A 21,276-nucleotide genomic window follows, 5' to 3' on the forward strand; every position below is an offset into this window, starting at 1 on the left:
GGCGAGTAAAATAATGCGCTTTCTCGCTCGATCACAAAATTCATTGAGCCCCTGTTATTGTATATTAATATATAGGTTTGTACGCATGTGTTTTCAGCATGGAATAAAAATGTAATAATAATGATCACGTGAAGAAACCAGCACGGTGGAGAACGCGCGTCTATCGATAGTATTTGAAAAATGAACCGCGCTCGTTACAATTATGACTTACCGCGCCGTTTCGGTAAGCGGAATAAATGCACTCGCTTTATTGTACATCCATTAAAATTCCATTTACCAATGGTAGCTTATGGTTCGTAGGATAATAGCTGCAGCAGCACTCGATGTCCAATAGCGAATAGCTCTAACTACCGATTTACCGTTTTCAATTATGCTGTTTGATCGATTTAATACGAAATTTCTTCTGCCTTTGTGACTAATTCACAAGTCAATTTACCAAAATCCTTAGAGATACGAGAGAATGTATATTACAACTATTAATATATAATTATATTTCTATATTTAGCAAGTTTTGCTACGTAAATTCGTGTAACTACCACAATATTCTCTTTGTAGTCTTCTTACATATTTTGTTACGCTTTTTTTTTATGTTATTTATAGCATAATGACGAGATTAACTTATTGCATCTATTCCTCTTTCAACAATTCTTCAATAATTTTTGTGAGAAATATACGTTTTCCGTGAGATACGAAAATGAAAACCGTTTGCGCGAAACGCACTTATTTAATATCAATTTAAGATTACGTCCGTAGAATCTACGTAGTTTCGTCGCCACAAGCAAATCGCTTAACCGCCGTGATGTATTTTGACAGGCTAATGGATATCGCGTACGGATTATCATGCTAAAGAGACGTTAATTAACACGTCGCATCCAGTAATGGCCGTTCAACCGGGACAGAGGTTCTCATATATGCAATGCCCGTATCGTATATAGCGTTTTGAAGAGATAAAAGGAGAACAGAAATTAACACCAATACTGTAGATACCGTCGAAATAAGTCTTACATCTTCGCAAATGCAGTACTTTTAATAGAGATAATTAAATATAATGATCTATATAAATATAAATAATGCAAATGTTATAAGACTAAAATGATTGAGATATGTCTTATGTATAAAATTTTCACATTTTTTATGATTATATTAATAAAACAGCTGACACAATGACTTTTTAATGATTTGAGATCTATATAAATATAAATAATGCAAATGTTATAAGACTAAAATGATTGAGATATGTCTTATGTATAAAATTTTCACATTTTTTATGATTATATTAATAAAACAGCTGACACAATGATTTTTTAATGATTTGAGATTTGTCAATCGATTAATTATTATTTAACTAGGATAATACATATATATAATGTAAAAAATATTACTAATAATATATAAAGACAGTTTTCTCCATGAAGAGTTGTAATGAATATTCAAAATGATCAAAATAATTTAGAAATCTCAAGTATGATGAGCAATACTATATAAAGTTTTAACGTTCCAGCAACTAGTTTGAATTTCTTACATAATTATTTTAATTCAACAAATGTCCTACATAATTATTTTGGTCCAATAAAATTATTTTCAGATCTAACTAAATCTTTAGATATTTCGGCAAAATCGCTTTTTCCATATAGAATACTTCGAGAATCTGTCAGGTTATATGATCACTTTTCTATTCGATGCAGTTGTAAAAATAGAATTTTAAATTCGCGCTTTTATTTAACTCGTGCGTTAATAGAACTCTACTAAAATTGATATTTAGGACATATTCAAAAAGATCGTTTTATGATATTACTTTATAATAAAAATGTATAAAATTATAATAATGTATAATAATTATTTATAGTATGTGGTAAATATAAAAATCATTTTATGCTCCTCTCGTATATAGGATTAAAATCAGATGGCAGTAGCTGTATCAATTCGTAATTTACTATGTTGAATAAGCTAGAAGAGGGAATTTGAGTTAAATCCAGGAAATCGAGTCGTTTCGTACGGAGTCTGCTAATTTCCCCTCAATATATGTAGTATATCTATGTATATGCTCGTGTATATATATCTATATATATATACACATATATACATATATATATATACATATATAAAGTGAAATAGGGACATTAATATTTAGCTACGTAGTAATTATAAGTGAGTCGGCAGATATTCCATTATAACTAAAAGAGCGTCACATGTATTCGTGATGGCAAATGGAGATTAGTACAATGATATATACATAAGATTAGCACAGTGCAAGCTACATTGAACGCTATATCGGGCAATCCGTCTTTACAATGTGACACGAAATGACGAGATTTATTGGCAGAAAATAAATTTCGTTGTAGGATTTTTCAATATTTCATCTTCAATTCCGACTATATAATGCCTGCATAAAACCCACGCGAGGCGTCGAAAAGAATCGAATTTTGGCATACCACTGCAAACTTAAAATGAAATTCAATTGAAAAGTCTGATAATTTTTTACAGTATCGTGCATCGAAGTAAATTGCAATATTGAATCTTGTTGTACAAAATAAAAACATATAATCATTTCGTAAAACTGGAAATGCAGAAGAGAAACAAAGAAAAGATAATTTTTCTCTTGGAAAATTTTTATGCATAAATTACTCAAAATACACATCTTTGTAGTAATATAAAGTATGAATGTAATAGCATAACAGTTAAATATTTGTGCAAATGTAAAATTAGCGTATTATCATATTAAAAAGTATACAATACTAATTTAGCAAATTCATTTTTAGCTGTCCGATAAAAGTATATATTCATTCAGTGAACTTAAATATTCGTACGCAAATATTAATGAAGAAATTTTGGAAATTATCTAATATCTGCACGCTGCAGATGTGCAGTCAATTCAGGCTTACGGTATCCGAGAAAGAAATCTCGGGCGCGATTCGATCGATGACCTAGCCAGACGGTACCTACCTCTATGCCACGTCGATTCCTCCATCGCACCCACTTGTTGAACCCTGGCCGCCAATACTCGACGAAGTATTCCTCGGTGTACTCGACCCCGTTGCCATTGCCGAATCTGCCTTGCGTCTTGGTGGACGTCAGTAAACGCGGAGTGTGCAGATTCACCTCCAGGTACTCCTTGCCTTCCTTGGTTACCATATTTCTCGGGCACCAAGCGCCGCCACCCTTGTCTTGTCGTAGCCTGAGAAACCGAGGTATTATATGAGGAGTTATTACGAACGCTCTTCAAGAAAGTACGTCGCGTGAAGACACGCACACGCGGCGAGGAACGCACACGTAGCAGACGCGACGTACCGTATATATAACTTGCGTGACAAACGCACGTGCACGTCCTCGTGTGCTTTCCTAGTCGCGCTTTTCGGGTCGTGACAACTTATACCTTGTACGCATCGAAAAGAAGGCAATAAAAGTGATATCCAAATGGAAGATACATATCATATGTATATAGGTATACACATCTTGATTATCGTGGATTTATTATGTAGATGGCATAATTAATGAATTTCCCGTCCTGGTTTCTTTTCAAGATCAACAACCGTCTCTGCGTGTAAATTAATGACCCGGCGATTGATTTACGGGCGATCTTTGAATCACGCTACCTCGTCGAGGTTCACGCGGTATTGATTATGAATAACTTATTTTACAACGAAAGCTTTTATCGCGATAGCAGCTTCTTGTGGACAGAAGAAAATGGAAGTAATTTTTTCAGAGCTCTTGGAGCTCGCGGAAGGGAGTAGAGAAAGATTGGTGGTTAATAGATTCTAGGAAGAGAAATTAAGAATAGAATAATTATAACTCCATATCAATTTCAATTTTCAATTTGTAATTTTGTGCTAGAATATAATGCTTTATAAAATAAGATAATCATAATGCTTTATTTTAAGATATATGTTCATGAAGATAAGATTTAAAAAATTAAGAATATCATTATATATATCTGCAGGAGAAGAATAATATAAAAATATATACAGAAATATATATTAAAAATAATGAAATAATAAGACTCTCGATATTTAAAATGTAACAAAATGGAACAAAGGCCAAAGAGTCAATTCTCAATAATAAATATATTTTCATAATCCAACACAAATGTATTAGTGAGTATATCAAAAACGTACACATAATTATTAAAAAGTTACAAAAACAAGAAAAAAAAGAAAGTTTAGTGCTACGAAGATACAATAAATTTAACATGTTTCAGCCTTATTGTATTTAGGCCCTCCTCAGAATACGGAATTATGACGCCGCAAATCAATAATAACGACAGTTTTGTTAATAAAATTGAATTAAAGATGAGAGAGAGAAAGAGTAACGTTGAAGAACGATGAGTGGGTTGCTCGGAGAATTGAAATTGCTCGTCAAACGATTGGCTAACCGGATGAGAAAAATTTCTCGTAGTTCTGTGTCCAAAAATTAAACGAATCCATGTCAAGGTTAAAATATTGTCAATAATATAAAATCGGCGGAATTAGAAATTTTTTAGTATCGCATAATAAGTGTGTAATGTCTGATAAGTACTAAATAGCAACCGTCTAACTGTTACTGCATGCGAACAATACTGTAATGCATTACAAGGCCGAAACATGTTAAATTTATATTGTATCTTTGTAGCGCTAAACTCTTTCTTTTTTCCTTGTTTTTGTAACTTTTTAATAATTATATGTACGTTCTTAGTATACTCACTAATACATTTGTGTTGGATTATAAAAATGTGTTTATTATTGAGAATTGATTCTTATTGGCTCTTGTTCTATTTTGTTATATTCAGAAATATGTATACATATCTGAACTTTATTAATTCTAGTAGAATTAACATCACCCTAAGTGAACAAATCTAAAAGTGGTTATTCTACAAATAAATAATCAATTTTATCCCGAATATATTTCTGCAAATTAAGTTACACCTTGAGACTTCCGTTGTATCCACATATGTGGCATACGCGTATCAAATGCTACAAGATTCTGTATACAAATTGATAATCTTACTCTGCATAATAAAATTGGATAAAAAAATACACGTTAAAAGTGTTTTGGATCATTAAACTTGCAACATAATCTATAGAGTACGCAAGAGTTGTCGGAAGGGCAAGGTGTATTCTTCCGCCAAGCACCTTAATTCTCAATTCTCTGAATTTTCAAAGCTAGTTGCTCTGACAACGAATCCGCTAAATTAAATTCCGGAAATATATCTTTCGTCAAGAATTTCGTGAAGCGTATCGGCTCGCTAATTAAATCTTAAAACGAAACTCCGCGCGAGTACGATGACGAAAGTTTATAAGAGACCGAAGCGTTATTATCAGGTGTTATTTCCGACACGATCTTGTCACAAGCACACATCCCGGAAATCCATTGAAATACGTATATATCTACATACACGGTTGCGTCACAAAGGAAGAGAGAATCTCCATGGAAATATTTCAGCTGGTTCAGTCATAGAGGACTGCAATACATATAGGCGGTATGCCCGCATGTAAACAATAGACCAAGCGAAATCCACTGAAAGCGTTTGCGGTTAATTAGGCAGCAATACTGTTAACAATGTCCTGGATTCAGCAAGGCTCTCCGTAACCTTGCTTAGCAATCCATCGCAATTCGTGGTTACCCGGCTCGATGAACATAGGATTTCGTTTAAATAAAGTCACTATTGAGATGATTCGTGCAACCAATTTCATAAAGAAGACACTATTTATTTGACGTCCATTCGCGATTGTGAATGAGATTATGATCAAGATAAAAGGGATATAGAAATTGAGAATTTCCACAACAGCGCTGATTGCCATAAATGCATACGTACAATTAAATAGAGCGGATTGTTTTACAATACAATGCATAAGTCATTTGCTCTGAATCACGGTTGATTTATCGAAATTTCTATTTATCGTTATCTGCCCGGTTACACATCGATAATAATCATTTTCCCCTCTCTTTACGTTTATTCATGGTTGGCATTTTCTATTTATCTCAATTCATGATAAAATTCAAATCGAATGTGATTCAATTTCTGAGATAAAATAAGCTGAATTTCGCCAATTTAGATATTCATATATTTCATTATTGTAGTATTTTATTATTATTAATATCTGCAATAAAAACGAAAATTTTATTGAATTGTTTTATTTGAAAATTCAAAAATATATAAATTATTTCAGAGGTTTTACGGTAAGATCGTTTTCATTATTTCGTTATTTCGAGAAGTGACTTTTGGTGGTAATAGGTAGGTACAATATTGACCATGTTGCAGCACTTCCGCCCGTTAATTGCACCATCAACGTTTCCAGATGTTCCGTAAGTTGAACGTAAAAATAAAAGAAAAAGGCGTACCGGGAGTCGTAAAAATTCCCTTACGTGCCTTCTTCGAACTTGAAGGATTCATGGCGTAGAAATGTAAGGCTGCCCGTTGTTAAACCAAGAAACGTAAATGTACATTCAGAAATGCATTGCTTAGAAAGTATTTAATCAGAAACCTGCTATAGAGGTTTTTGTGAACGTTGATCGTAACGAGTTTGCTAGGAATATTGAAAAATTTTACGATTGTATTATAATTCACGGTTTATTGTCTCGCAGTCATTAATTCTTTTTTTAGATCATTAAACAACATTTTTGTGATTAAAATAGCTTATTGCAACTTTCACAATTTGAGGAGAAAAAGTAGAAGTATGATGATTTCTATACTCTCATCAATTTTAATTTAAACTAATTAAAGTTAACATTTTGTTATAATAGTCGCTTTTTTCAAAAAGTATTATTCCATCTACATAAAAAATATAATATTCGATATTGCAAATATAACACCAGACCTTTTGTAATTGAATTGCGAAATGTAAAATAAAATAAAATGTGATAAAATATTGGAACTATTAATAATAGTTCCTAGATCCTTACTATAAATACTCTACCTTACTATAAGTTCTGCGAGGGATTTAATTGAAAAAACGATATAGATTCGGTATGGCACACCGGTGAGCTCCGGTTTTTTTTTCCAAAAATAGATGGAGAGTGCGATCTTAATAGGAAGCCAATAGTCTCCTCAGTACAATTTACGGCAGCCAACCGACAAGCCATCCTATAGTATACGACTTTAAAGTGGTCTTCGCGAGAAATGTACGAGAGGTAAGAGAGCTCGGCTCACGGGCCGACCAAAAGCATTATGCCGCCTCATCAGTCGAAAGGTGCATTAGCATTGCTAATGACCCGCGATCGTTACCGCCACACGCCGCAGCTACTATCCACGCTGCTTCGCGCGCAGCGTGTTTGTTATTTGGAAGTGGGCCATGGTGAACTAGAGAGAGAGTGAGAGAGAGAGAAACGATCCCCCCTCCGTCTCTCTCTCTCTAAAGAGAGTGAGAGAAATGAAAGGCCAACACTCCCGTTACCAGCAATAATTTTCGTATGACAATATCTTGCAACGTCACATAGATATGCATCCATTGTTTCATTTGGCTAAAACACTAACGAATACATCGTTCAGCTCGGCCGACCATAGAACGGAATTTCCCGTTGCTTTTTACGCGAAATTCTCATGGCTATTAACAAATTGATGCGTCAAGCTTTCCCCGTTCTCCCTCTCGTTTTTGTGGATTTCGAGCGCTTCTTGCGAAATATCTTCCGTAATTCTGTAAAATGCCCGACCCGCGTAATCCATTCAATTAAGGTTATTGTTTTATCACGATAAATACGATAGAAAATTTACAGTGAAATGAGCGATTCCCAGTTATTAATCGTGAAGAAATACACCGCTTACGTTTGCAAATTTGATGTAATGTATGCGTACGGTAAATATTGAATTACAAAGATATTACAGAGCTGAATTACTTACGATCAATAAAACCATTTTGTAATTTGCACATCCCTTTGTACGCGTTCTCATTCATAATTTTTCGCGACGGTGAAACTGATCGTTATTTCGAACACGTTTGCACGCGTACATACATATTGTATCCCACAGCTACGTCTGATTTCACTTGGAAAACCTGAATTTTCCAGCCGTAGAACAAAATGTTGCACCGATCTACTCCTCTACCTCTTCTTTAAAGGCATATTTATATTCAGGGCGCGCACGAGCCTGCTTGCTTTCTTCTATTATCTCCCAGCGTGCTCAGCTTTAGAACCCCTTCTTCGTCTCACCTCGAGAATAGCTGGTAAAAAGTAATTAAATTTTCCCGTGATATGGCGATTTTGATGATAACCGTTATTATACTTTCAGGAGACCGTGAAGAGCAACGGAAACGAATAAAATAGTACAGGCGGCCGCACGCATTGCACAACATTTTACGACCGTTTCGGGGCTAATCCTTGCGCTAATTAGACACGAAATGAGCAACGATTACGTCACTCGGCGAAAGACAAAAACACCCGTTATGCGAGCGGCACGGGCTATTCTGAAAACAAATGCTTCCACACGTATGTACTACAGAAATCCAGCTTTGAAAATATGTCACTGGTAGGTAGGTGACGATAGGCGTGCTTCCAGAGACAAAGGATTAGAAGATATGAGCAGATGCTCGCTGAACATATGATTTTTTTTTTTTCATTATATACCGCTTTGTTTTCAAGAGAATTGCTTCAAAGAATGATAATAGCACAATTGTAGAATGAAATAGCTTTACAGTGTGATAATAGTATAGTGAGAGATATCAATCTTGAAATTAACATTTGTATTATATCATTCGATATACAATCTAAGTGGACTTAATGAAAAGAAAATATATAATTGTAGCTTCTCTCTCTCATATTAAGCGACGCGGCAGCGTCGCGACGCCAAGTGCATAAAATAAAAATATAACCGCTTGACTGCTTGACATGATCGCTTGATTGATGCGTGAACGTCATCGTGTATATGTTCATGTCGCTGTCAAATTCACGACGCTACCACTAGCTTTATCTCGAGTTTTGACATCTTCAAACTTTAGATTAAAATTACTCAGAATTTAAAAGCACAATCAAAAAAATCTAAAAACACTTTTATTACATAATGTCATCGGTATCTTTCGATTGCGACCAGTCCGAATAAAATTGGTGCAGCCGATACCGAGATCTAGAGACCGAGTCCCGAAAAGGGACCGTTTCAGTTATGGTTCAGACGTACGTGTGACACATACATGTATTTTTCAATCGTACGTGTGACACATACATGTATTTTTCAATCGTACGTGTGACACATACATGTAAAGCCATTAGGCTGCTGTTCACAATGTCATGAATCATTGTTTTCGCATATATTGTGTATACTGCAAAATATTGCGATAGAACCAAGGTTCTAGAATATTGCGTTTTAATGCGACCCGGGCACGCCAAGTTTTTTCTTCACTATAATCCAGTTGACAATTATAGTCACTTTCGGTCTGTCTTATGTGACTGGCGTAATGAAGAATGCCTTGGTCAATTATATTTATCTCATATCTGTTTTTGATCAAGAAGTTCAATATCTTTTTTATGCACTTGGCGTATGTTTTTTCTTTTTTTAAAAAAAGGTTTTTTAAGAAATTCTTCTTTTTATACTTACTTCTCACATGAGATACGATCATCTTTACTCGAGTTTGTGTGAGTTCTAAAAATGTATACATATTTTACTTTCTATATTTTGAATACATAATTTTTTTCACGGTTTTCTTCTCACATTAAATTGTTTATCTAATTGTTACCATAAATTAAGATTAAGAAATGTTGTCCTTGTGAAAATATTCTTGCAGATCAAAATAGCTTCACGCAGTGTGATTACAATTATGATACAAAATATCCATCTTGAAATTAATATTTGTATTATCTTCGATAAATATAATTTCTAGCAAAAACAATAAAAAGATATGATTGTAGCTGCTTGTTTACTCTTATTTATTCTCATGAAATATAATAGTTGTGTTATATTCGCGCTTTTGTTTTTTCTAAAAAGTGTGTGTTTTTCTATACCTTGAATAATTAAATTTTCACGCTCTCCCTTTACATTGCGCCATTCACTCGTTATCTGTCGCCGTTACTTAAGCTAAAGTAAAATCAGTTAAGAAAATGTCGTTTTCGCGTTGTGAAAGTATTCTTGCAGAGATCGAACTTTGACCTTATGTGTACTCTCGAAACGGGTTCACAGGAGACTTGGTCCTCACGGTTCATTCGCTTGATCGAGCTTTACAGATAACGTGAAGGACTATCATGGACTGCATCTGCAGTGAGTGCACATAGACATGCTCTACTATCGCGGGTTTATAGCGTGCCGATGTGAGAAGGAACGACGCATATTCGCGCGTTCGACCACATACACAGGCATCATTCTACCTATCTTTCGAGCTTGCGGGCATTGTTATCGAATATGCCGGGAATGCTGCTGCCGAATATGCCATCAGCCAAATGATCCGTGAAAATTCCAGCTGGCCTGTCCGATTTTACGCGGGTGCAAGCTTTTTCCTTTTTTCGTACGCGCCACGATCGAACGGACAGCACCATCGTGAAAAGAACGGGGGATGGATAGGGGCGAGATGGTACCATACGAGCTGGGAATGTCGAGCCATCGATATTAAAACGTTCCCGAATCACAGTAACGTTCAAGAGCGGAATCGCGCTGTGTTATTATTCCGAGCCCGAGAAGATAACCAATCTCGAACGCGAAAGCTCATAATGAACGCGCCGAGGAATTTTATGAACGATATGCTGTTCGGAAGCAGATCTCTAAGTTTACATGGGATTAGATTTGCGTTAGCTTATAACGATTTTACAAACGTATTGAAAAAGGTTATTATTTTGCAACTGATGATATTTTGCTGCTGGAAAACATGAAATGTAAAACAATAAGAAACTAATTTTCTTAATAAAAACGATTAAAATAGTTTCAAAACTTTCAAAATTGTTACATTTAATTTAATTTACTTGGTCTTAAAATAGCATTTGTATTGGTTCTACAATCAATAAGCTTTTATTGTGTATATAATTTAATTAAAAAGTGAATATACAATTCTGAGGCAAAATTATATTATTTAAAAGGCTTCTCTGATTTCAATTATCTCAATCTATTCTGAATTTCTTGAAACTATAAGCTTCATTAAAATTTTCCAATTAAAACAGTTAAATTAAGATACTTTGTATTTTTTGATTAAAATAATCTGAATTAATATTCCAACGCAACTGCTTTGTACGCCATCCGTTCTGAGAACTTTTCCGTCATTTGTTTCTTCCAACAACAATGTAATATTATATTAAACTAAATGCAATATGTCAATTGTATTGCGCGTTTATAATTCAAATTTAAATCATTCCAACGTTTTAATATAAAATATCTGTCGCTCGATCTGCCGCCTGATAATAACAAAATATCTGGTAAATGTTAACGACATGTATAAAGCCATCATCCGAATTTAGTGGCAATCGTTGCATTATAAATTCCAGCTTCTATCTTCTCTCATGGTATTCTATCTTTACTGTGATCTTCCATTAATTTAAGATTTTCTTTTTTTTGCCTTTTATAGAAGCTACTGTATGCATGTTAGCTACAATGACACCGATCGAAGATCTTTTTTCATAGTCTGGCATCAAGAGCGATAACTGAGATAAAGCGGCACCGGCGCATATACATTTATAATACCGCGGTATCACCTTATCTCGTCGCCCTTGCTTAAGGCGAGCAAATGGGAGGGAGAGTCAGGGACACATCCGGGTCGATCCCGTGGGACGCCTTCGAGGAGTCAAACTCAATCTGCAAATGGTACAATCCCATTTTCGACGCTTCGACGGCGCTTGATCACTCTGCTTTAAAGCTGATCCGTAATGTACCTCGTATATTTTCCCTTTACGATCGAAATAATGTAAGATGATGTACGTGTTTCATTGTCGTGCTAAACACTCACTTCAGATGAATGTTATTCACGGCTTGAGGATAAATGTGGGCCGTAAAGGGGCTGTATAAGTTATATGACGATATTAACATTCGAATTTCTCTTGAAATAATTAAAATGTTTCGACTGCTAAAATACAGTGCATTTTGCAACATTCTCCGCATACGAAATAAGAATTGTTACAGAGAATAGAGAACAGTCAGTGTATATTTTCATATATGATTTTTATGTATAATCGGATAGAGTTGATGAGGATTGTATTGATTGTATCTTCTCGTTTAATATTGGTAAATTTTCATATTTGGCGAATCTCAGCCGTGAATGATTCAAAGTATTGCAGTAAACTGTGTATACCGCGTAAGTAGTAATAATTTAATCAGTCCTTCAATTTCATTGCAAGAAAGAATAAGGGAACATTAATATCCACAAAAATTTAGAAACTTTTCTACAAAACCTGTATGGCATCGTCCAGAATGGCGATGAAAATTGTCTGGACGATCATATTTCAGCGCCGACAGCCCGCACAATTCGCCGTCGACTCGACCGGAAACTATCTCGGGCGAATATTTGTCTCGTGGGTCATGTTAAGCGACCCAACGTTTTTTCGTCGCGCTGCACTGACAGAATTCGGCATTGTCAACGAATCTAAAACTTCGAGTCATGTAGCGAATGTATCGATATCCAGCACGGCGCTCGGCGATCGTTAGAGAGTTTCGTGATTTTTCGGAACAACGAGAACTGAAAAGTTCCTCTAACAGCGGCAGCGTACAATGTACAGATATGAAAAATCGAGTCGCTAACGAATAAAAGTACCTATATATATTTTTATATTTTGACCAGCATTGTTTTAACAAATGTCATAATGTGTGTACATTTGATCAATACCTCTTAATAATTATTATTGGAAAATATAAAAATACGTTTTCTCGTGATATTGAAACGTGTACTTCAGAAATTACATCTTCGAAAAAAAATTGTGTGTACAATTAAATCTATGTACGATATAAGTGTATTGTACGTCAATCAAATACAATGTTTTTGAAAAGTATGTCTTTTTTTTTAAGTTGTTCCTGTCGTTATGTCAGACGATTTTTTATTTAAGGGGCAATAATGAAATGGTACCTTTTCAATGAATAAAAACTTCAAGTTTGTGGTTGCAAAACACAAAGTCTACGGTACATAATGTTTCGTTCCCTGCTTACGTTTTGATAAATTACTAAAAATTCTGCGTTCTGCATGCAATTTTAATGATTTACTAAAACACATAAGAAAAATAAGTATCGTGTGTCGTATCCTTAAATCTTATTTTGAGAAAGAAAGTTGCGCAGTATGTATAAATTGTATTTATTCGTAAAGATATTTTTAGGTAATTGAAAATTGCTCAGCATTATATTATCGCTAAACGGGTCTTCAGTTTAATGAAATGTATAAGTTAAAGATTTTCTCCTTATAGTAAACACGATCATTGGTCATTCGTACCTTGTGCATTTCTTTTTTTTTTTTAATAAGTATTATGAGCACTAAGTAAGCTAAATAATGCTCTCTATTTTTCTTTTTAATACATTATTTTACAAGTATTTAAAAAAATGTTAAACTATATGTAAAAATTGTATTTAATAATTATTATATATTTGTAAAAGAAGTGACAAAAATTAACCCCAGATATATGAACGATCTATGTGTGTATAAAGAATTAGAAAATCATTGTATATACAAAAAGTTAGTTTCACTATTAATAGTACTAGATACAAAAATATTATAAATTTTCTGATATTATAGTGAAAAGTGCGAATTTCTTCACCAATACAGAGTATTTCGCACTATGTTTCAACTATCCTTTCTCACAGAGAGAAATAGATTAAGCATGTTGTACGTACGACGCGTTCGGTAAATGTGCGTTTACGCACCGATGTTCGTGAAAGTTGATGGGAAAATTTGAATATACTTGTCGAATGAATCGCGCCCGTGAAAATGTGGAAGGTGAGTCACGCTCGTATCAATGACGATTTCATGGGCGAATCTCCGTGATCGTTAACGGAGAATTCGTTTTGGTTGCTCACGATTTCCTGACAGTATGAGGAATAGAGAAAGATAGGAAGCCTCGATATGTCAACGTCGTTGATATTCGATGAATCGGGACTGAAAATCGCGCCAGTGTACATGCACGCATACTAAGCTATCGTATGCACATAAATGCATATATATATATATATATATATGTATATATATCTACGTCGCATAGATATATGTGTATTACGTGCGACGGTGCAGGTGTTCATGCATGCGGCGTGTTCGTGTGTGTAGCTAAATATAGGGAGCAACGTTCACACGCTCGACACGGAACGCGGAAGCGGCGAAATAGATTTTCGTTATCGCCACGTTCTCTCCGATTCGCATACGACAGAATAATATCTCTCTGAGGCAGATCGACTGCCGAACTTCTCCATGGGAATTCGATATCGAATGCCTGATACAGCCTTGTGCACTGATATTTTAAAAGACGCGAGATGCTAGATATTTTCGTGTGATCATCAGAAGCATCCTATAAAGATGTTGGTAGAAGGATTCTTATGTTAACTTTTTTACGAGGAGGAGTTTGTTCGAGCCGTAGGTCGTTTAAAATGCGAACTTTGAGAATTGCGCTCCACTTTACATGAAAGAAAATTGAAATATAGCACCTTCATCACAAACAGATATAAATTAATAAGATATAATCTTTGTAGCGACTTAGTTGCATTTTAACGACTATATTAATGTAACGAACACGAAGGCTTCTTACAAAAGATTGTTATCGCTTTTATTGCGAGGAAGTTTGTCTGTTCTCTTTATTTCATCCGTTTGAAATCACATCATTCTATGCGAGGAAAATCTTTGTGTCATTAAGAAATAATAGATTACATCAATGAGATTAAACGATCCGCGACTAACAAAATTACGAGAAGACAGACAGACTTCTGAATCCGAGTAAGTCTAGATAATTCAATATTTGTTAAAAGTTTTAGTGATAAAAATATCACTTACCTAAACATCACAAATATCTAGCGTGAAGAAATACGATTTGTAAGATAAAAGGTATCGTATTATATGTGAGAAAAAATAATTATTATAAAACAAAAAAGGGCAAAGAGCCAACGATGTAACAAACAAAAGCTCTTTAATTCAAATAAATAATAAATATATCTACAAACACATTTCGATCGGGTCATTCTCAATGTTACAGTAAAGACGCAATTAAAATCGTTATCATCTATGAGGTGAACAATACAAAATTCATTATCCTTCAAAAATTATTTCGTTCGTGATTTTCGTACTTTGAGTCAATTAATTAAAAAGTCGGATTGTGTGTATGTGTGTGTGTTTGTGTGTGTGTGTCAAATTTGGTATTCTTGTCATTTATATTTGTTGATAATTTGTTAAAGAGATAAAAATGTATATAAAAGTAATAACCAGTATAATACAGATATAAATAGCCTATCGTCACATAATATTAAGTTAAAGCGAGTTTGCAGAAATATACGAACGACTAATCTCAACTACGCCAGATAACGCAATCAAATAATTATTAGTTATTATTTATCCCGTCTGTAGTGTTGTTATCAAAACGAAATATCATTGACATAGTTTGACGTTTAATTTTATAGAAATTTAAACGAGCGTTTATTCTCTATGCAGTTCTTCTCTTTAAACATGCTTACGATCGATTTTTGAATTCATGCCCTAGAGTTCATCCACGGCATACATCTTCGCATCAAGGAATCTGTTTTGCGCACGTTGCACGTAAATACAGCGTGTCACGCGCGAAATGTTTGTTTCGTTTATCAAAAGAATTCTATTGTTCTTGGCCCGAGTCCCAGAAGAACGGACGACCGGAACTGGATATCAGCGCCGTAAGACAGATCGGTCGCTGCTTAGGTGCGGGTATCCTCGAAACCTCCCGAAGATTTATACCAGGAAAGTACATCGTCACGCGAACGCGAGGCCTAAGCTATGAAACGCGCAGCGCATTTCCGGTGTGCGGTGGTGCGATACGACACAGCCAAGTGCCTGTTCCATCAGACGACGACGACGACGACGCAAACCACGGTGGAGGCGTATAGTTGCTCGAGCGATACAAACGCGAGAAAAAACGGGCGAGTTACCAGGGGAGGAGACCGGTGTTACATAAATCACCGAAACGAGAGAGCTACCGGAGGCATGGGGTTTTCGAATCGTAACAAAGTGGAAGATAGCCAGGCTCGAAGGCTAGGAGAATATGGCTACCATTTTTCCTCGGCTTCGGCTGCTGAAAGCACACGTAACGGGCGTGGGACAGTTTATGTCCGCGTGATTCTGGCCTCCTCTCTTACCCCGACGATCCCTCATCCCCCATCCCCTATTGCTTGTTCGCGCGTTGAAGATTTCGGCTTGTCACGCCTAGGCTCTTCGTACTCCCTTTCTCGCATACCCCAGTTTTTTCCCCGCCGTATTTCTCATTCGCTCGCGTCCCATTCCACATTCTCCCATTACCTCTTACATCGTGCGCCACCTCGTACGCTTCCTTTCCGTGCCAACTCTAAAGCGATACGAATGGCCATTGGTACCACATACATGAAAACGAAAAACTTTTTCGTTGCACGTACCGGCACGCCCGTCCACTTTTCTGTCCGGGCCTTTATCGATCGTGCCTCTTTGTGCGTGGACGCGCTTTCTCGCACCGTCCCGTGACTTCCTTCGTCCTTTTGTATTTTGTACACTGCCTGCTCCTCCATTGTCTGTTCTCGAGTCGTTATTTACGCGGACGTTGTCACATACGCTTCTTATCATGACTATATATACGTAAAGCGAATATTAAAAGCTAAAAAGAATATGACTTAATGTGATAAGCCTCAGCACTCCAAGTTAATTACATATATCTATATATATAAGTAAGAATGTAAAATCGTAAAATAAGCTGCAATGGTTTACGTTTTATTTAACTGAGCGTATTATTATACAAAGGAATGAAACATCGCGCAGAACTAATTGACTCGCGAAAAGGCATTACGACCGGATAATAAATGTAATTACATTTTCACATTTATTTACTACGTATATATTCTACTTATCCGTCTGGCGGAATGGATGACAATGACCTTAAAATGTCACCGAGTTGCCTTGTTGCAAACCCTCTCTAATAAAATATACGATGCAATTTTGTTACGCCGAGAACCCGAGTACGTGCACTTTGAAATGCAGTACTTTAACGCCACGTTGTATATAACGTTGTATCATATTCCATGGAGTAGCGCACGGTGGGGTAATATCTTATCCCGAGTCCTTTGCCCCCTCTGGAGCAGCCCCGACCTCTCATAATGGAAATCTATCTTCCATCTATAATTATAATCGTGCGTTGGCGTGATGCATTTCGCGTTATCGCGGATCATGACGCGATAACACGTGTATCGCGATAAGCATCGCAGTTACCGAACTACTGCGACTGAAACTAGATTCAAGGCTAGAAGCTCGTGAAACACAGCACCGAGTGTCTTCGCTCGAATACCCTCACGCTTCGTGACATCGAAAAGATTTTATCGCGATGAGAGCTTCCAAAGTGATTACCAACGAGAACCGGGAATCCTTCAATTATACAATCGCAATTGATAGTTACGGCTGATACGTTTGCCGTCTCCTCGCGATGTTAACTCTGTAATTTCTAATTGCATTAAGATCTTTTCTCAGGCGAATCGTTTTTATAATGTCTCGTAATATATAGACATAGGTATATGAAATATTTCGAAGAATGTAATAACAAATTTATGGATATTCGGATAAAATAATAAATCCATGTAATATTATTTTTATGTAATTTACATAAACTTTGGAATCTCACTTTAAAAAGTGACAGTTGAGCCAGTTTCGCGAAAAAGAATAGTTTAGTTTTCAATTTTTAATAATGAGATTTCGCTCTTTAGAGTAACAATTTATTCTAAGAGTTTTAGAGAGTAAGTATTTTTTCTATTGTATTCGTAATCGATTCATATAAAAGCAGTTTATGTTGAATAATATGAGAAAAATAAAGAATAAAAATAAAAGAAGCGTAAGGAAGACGAGTTTATATTCTATAAAATTAACAAGAAAAAAAAAAATTTAATAGCCATTGAAACGTGGTGGGCAACATTGCAGACAACATGGCGGACGAATCACGCTCCTGAAAAATTAACCGGTCCCGGGTGTCGTACCCCTTTTGCGAGTGGGAGCGGCGCCTTGCTCTAATACAGATTTATTGCCACCTAAGAGCCGGAGCCAGGCGTTCTAATACAGGTATTATGCTGACGCAGGCACGAGGAATTTACACGAAATTGGAGGTAATTTGTAGGGGTCGAGCGCAAACCCCTTCTACCACTGCCATCGTCGTCGACCCCCTTTCGGCCGCTGCTACCCCTACCCCACGTTACATCGTGCCGGACTTGTGTGCGGCCGTGTATCCCGAAACTCTCCGGTAACGACTTGCTCGAAGGACGTAACTATCTAGCAAGGGCTATCTACCTCGAAATATGCAGCCGCGTAGGCCGCTTTTTGATTTACGGAGTAGATCGTTAATTAAAACGTCACGGCTGATCGGTCGCGCGTACGGCGGTTTAATTAAAATTTTTTAATTGCCAAGCGTGCCTACGATAGACGAACGATCTCATCGCGACGATCTTCCAAAAAGTTGTCTTGCTCTTTTTTTTTTTTTTCTCTATCATCGGCGTTGTTTTTCATGGCACCCTAACAAGGGTATCGAAACACGAAACCGGTTATTATCGGAGATCGTGTCATGGTTTTCGGTGGACGCAAAGAGCCTACCGCGTAAATTGTCGCGTATCGTTGACGAGATCGATCCGCTCGACACAGATCGCTTCTGCGGTCTACGTGTTCTGGATAGGAAACTCGTTATTAATGATGAGAGTGCGAAGAGACTATATGCACTAATCGTGGATGATAATCCTTCAATTTCATCGGAGCGATCAATCTTAGTTTTTTTGCTTCGTTACCGATCACAGATGGATTATTATAGATTGATTAGAATGATTATCCAATTTATTTTACAAAATGTTACTTCTCTCTATGTTTTTCAAGAAAAAAAAAAAAACATATGAATATGAAAATTTTATAATAGTTTTAATCACAACTACCGACAAGTAAAACTACCATACAGGGCAAAAGATTACGATCGTGAGCAAGAAGAATAATATTGATGCTTATAAAATTAATTTGTCATTTTGCGTAAACGAATCAAAAGGTTTCTACTCCTTTATCCTTCCGTCATCTTCATTCGTTCCTTGATAACAAAGTTTTACAACCGTGCTTTCGAGGTCGCGTGTTATTTAAAATTTTAATACACCTAAGGCGCGGAACGCAAACGCCGTACTAGCTAGTGATTTTAATCTTGCTGTTGTAATAAGAAATAAAGTGAACCATGTAGCAGGTTCGCGCTAATACCATTGCTCGAGAGACATTCCTTCGTGTCACGCGATTTACATTGCGAGGTTAGAAGAATTTCGATAATACAGTGTGATGCGAATGGCAATTACCTAATTTAATTCTAACGTCAGACGTGCGGTATGTATATATATATGTTTCGTTATATCTTATAATCTGTTTTGAGAAATAAACTATAATTTTTTAATTAATTAAAAAATGTAGAGAAAAATTATTTTCCATTTTTAATTATAGTATAAGTTTTTGTTGTTTTTTAAAAATATTTTTTAAACAAACCGTTTCAAATATACGTACGTTCTAAATTTAATGAAAATATTGGGTTGGTGCTACAAACTTCAAAATTCAAGCCACTGTAATTTCGTTAAAAATAAACGAAATTCAAATAAAAAAAAAGGCTTTTAAAATGTCCGTTTTTGAAAGGTCACGTCTTTTAAAGTTTCTGTGAGTTTGATAACTTTTACACGTAAGATTAAAGCTGCGATCTGGACAAAATAGGAAATTATACAAATCGTATTGTTTCCCTGAGATACCGAAGTAGTCGACCCACTTGACAGTAGTTTCGTGATACGATTGTTCTCTTACCTGGCATGTTTCGGTCCGAGGCTGGGATCGTACATAGAACTTGCCGAGATGTCTTCATCGGGGATTTCTCCGCTTTCCATGCCCAACGCTGTAGTGCATTGTCCTGAAAACAATTCACGATGGCGTTGGACAAAATTCGATATCAATCTTCATTCCATTAATGTCGCACATTAAGATGAAAACTTGGAGTGGAAAATGACATGGTGAATAATAGATTATGTCACCCGCGAGGATTCAGTTGAATCACATCATTGAATAGTTAATTCTACATACGTAATTTGCATGGTATAGTCAAAGATTTTCGACGATTTTATTCTGGGATGCCTAAGAATTTCATTTTCAACAATCTCATCCAATGCTAACAGCACTATCGCAGAGATGTGCAAATTCTCCAACGAAATCCCTGGAAACGCCGGTCGCCACAAACATGCGACTTCGTATTCCGCTGGGTACACACGAGAAGCAATTTACAATCGTAGCGAGTGCGCTCGTATTGCCTCTCTTTCCCGGTTTCTTTTTCTCCACAAGAGTTAGCAGATATTTTCATGGTCACGAATAAAACGAATCGAGTTATAATGCAATAAAGTAGAGCATCTAACTAATTCTCTACTTATTGCTAGCTAATATGTTATATTCAATCGCTCTTCCTTTATTTTATCCTAACAAGTTAATTGTCAGTAAAAATATATAAAAAAACAACAAAAGAGTAAGGTGTTAATATTCGGTATAAACAAGCAACGATTTATCAGTTGACAAATTTATTATAAAATATTCATAATTAAACACGAAACGTTTCGACGCTTACTGCAGTCCTCTTCAGTCTCAAATACATAAAGATATCGAAATACATATAACAAATCAAATAATCTATGAGCTATAACTCATATATAAAAATGAAATATTTTTCAAAACATTCTTATTAGCATTTTAGTTCGATATATACAGGCAAAGATTGTTTCAACTTTCATTTCAATATCCATGAATCGGAAACGTTGAAGAGACGAAGGATAATTCATGTAAAATAATGCACAAACATTGTTGACTATTTGCGCAAGCAATAAAACAATGATATCCTTTTTTTGCCGTTGTATAAAATGTCTGCGCTACGTCATTGCGAAAAATCGATAGTAGGAATATCAATGGCAATGGCCGATGACAATGTCGGCATGTATGTACGTGGGACATGATAAATTTTCGAATCCACGGGAATCAGCCCGAACCAGTATATACCTCGTCGCGCGTGCGACGTCGCTACGCTTAAACTACGGTACTGCAGTTACGGTGGAAAGTTTCAAAACTGCAGAATGCAGCGGACGTGGGATTAGCCCAGCCTCCGGAGCTACTACCGGCCGGCCATGGTCTCCATGAGCCGGCATTACGGCGAACAAAACTTCGTTTGTGTTTGTAACTGTCCCCTACGTTTCACCTATCGTCCATTATACCG

At 36.0% G+C, this 21,276-nt stretch overlaps 1 protein-coding gene across 1 annotated transcript in view; it reads right to left on the bottom strand.

Moving 5' to 3' along the window:
• The window catches only part of Ddr (discoidin domain-containing receptor 2), an 82,601-nt gene that overhangs the window by 55,797 nt on the left and 5,528 nt on the right, over positions 1–21,276 (bottom strand). The window contains exons 2-3 of the mRNA XM_018549346.1: positions 19,833–19,935; positions 2,944–3,175 (exon numbers count right to left, since the gene is read on the bottom strand). Coding sequence (XP_018404848.1) covers positions 2,944–3,175; positions 19,833–19,935 — 335 coding nt within the window. The remainder of the gene's footprint in view (positions 1–2,943; positions 3,176–19,832; positions 19,936–21,276) is intronic.

This window comes from Cyphomyrmex costatus, unplaced genomic scaffold, assembly GCF_001594065.2.
Source record: "Cyphomyrmex costatus isolate MS0001 unplaced genomic scaffold, Ccosl1.0 scaffold81, whole genome shotgun sequence".
Classification (NCBI taxonomy): Eukaryota; Metazoa; Arthropoda; class Insecta; order Hymenoptera; family Formicidae; genus Cyphomyrmex; species Cyphomyrmex costatus.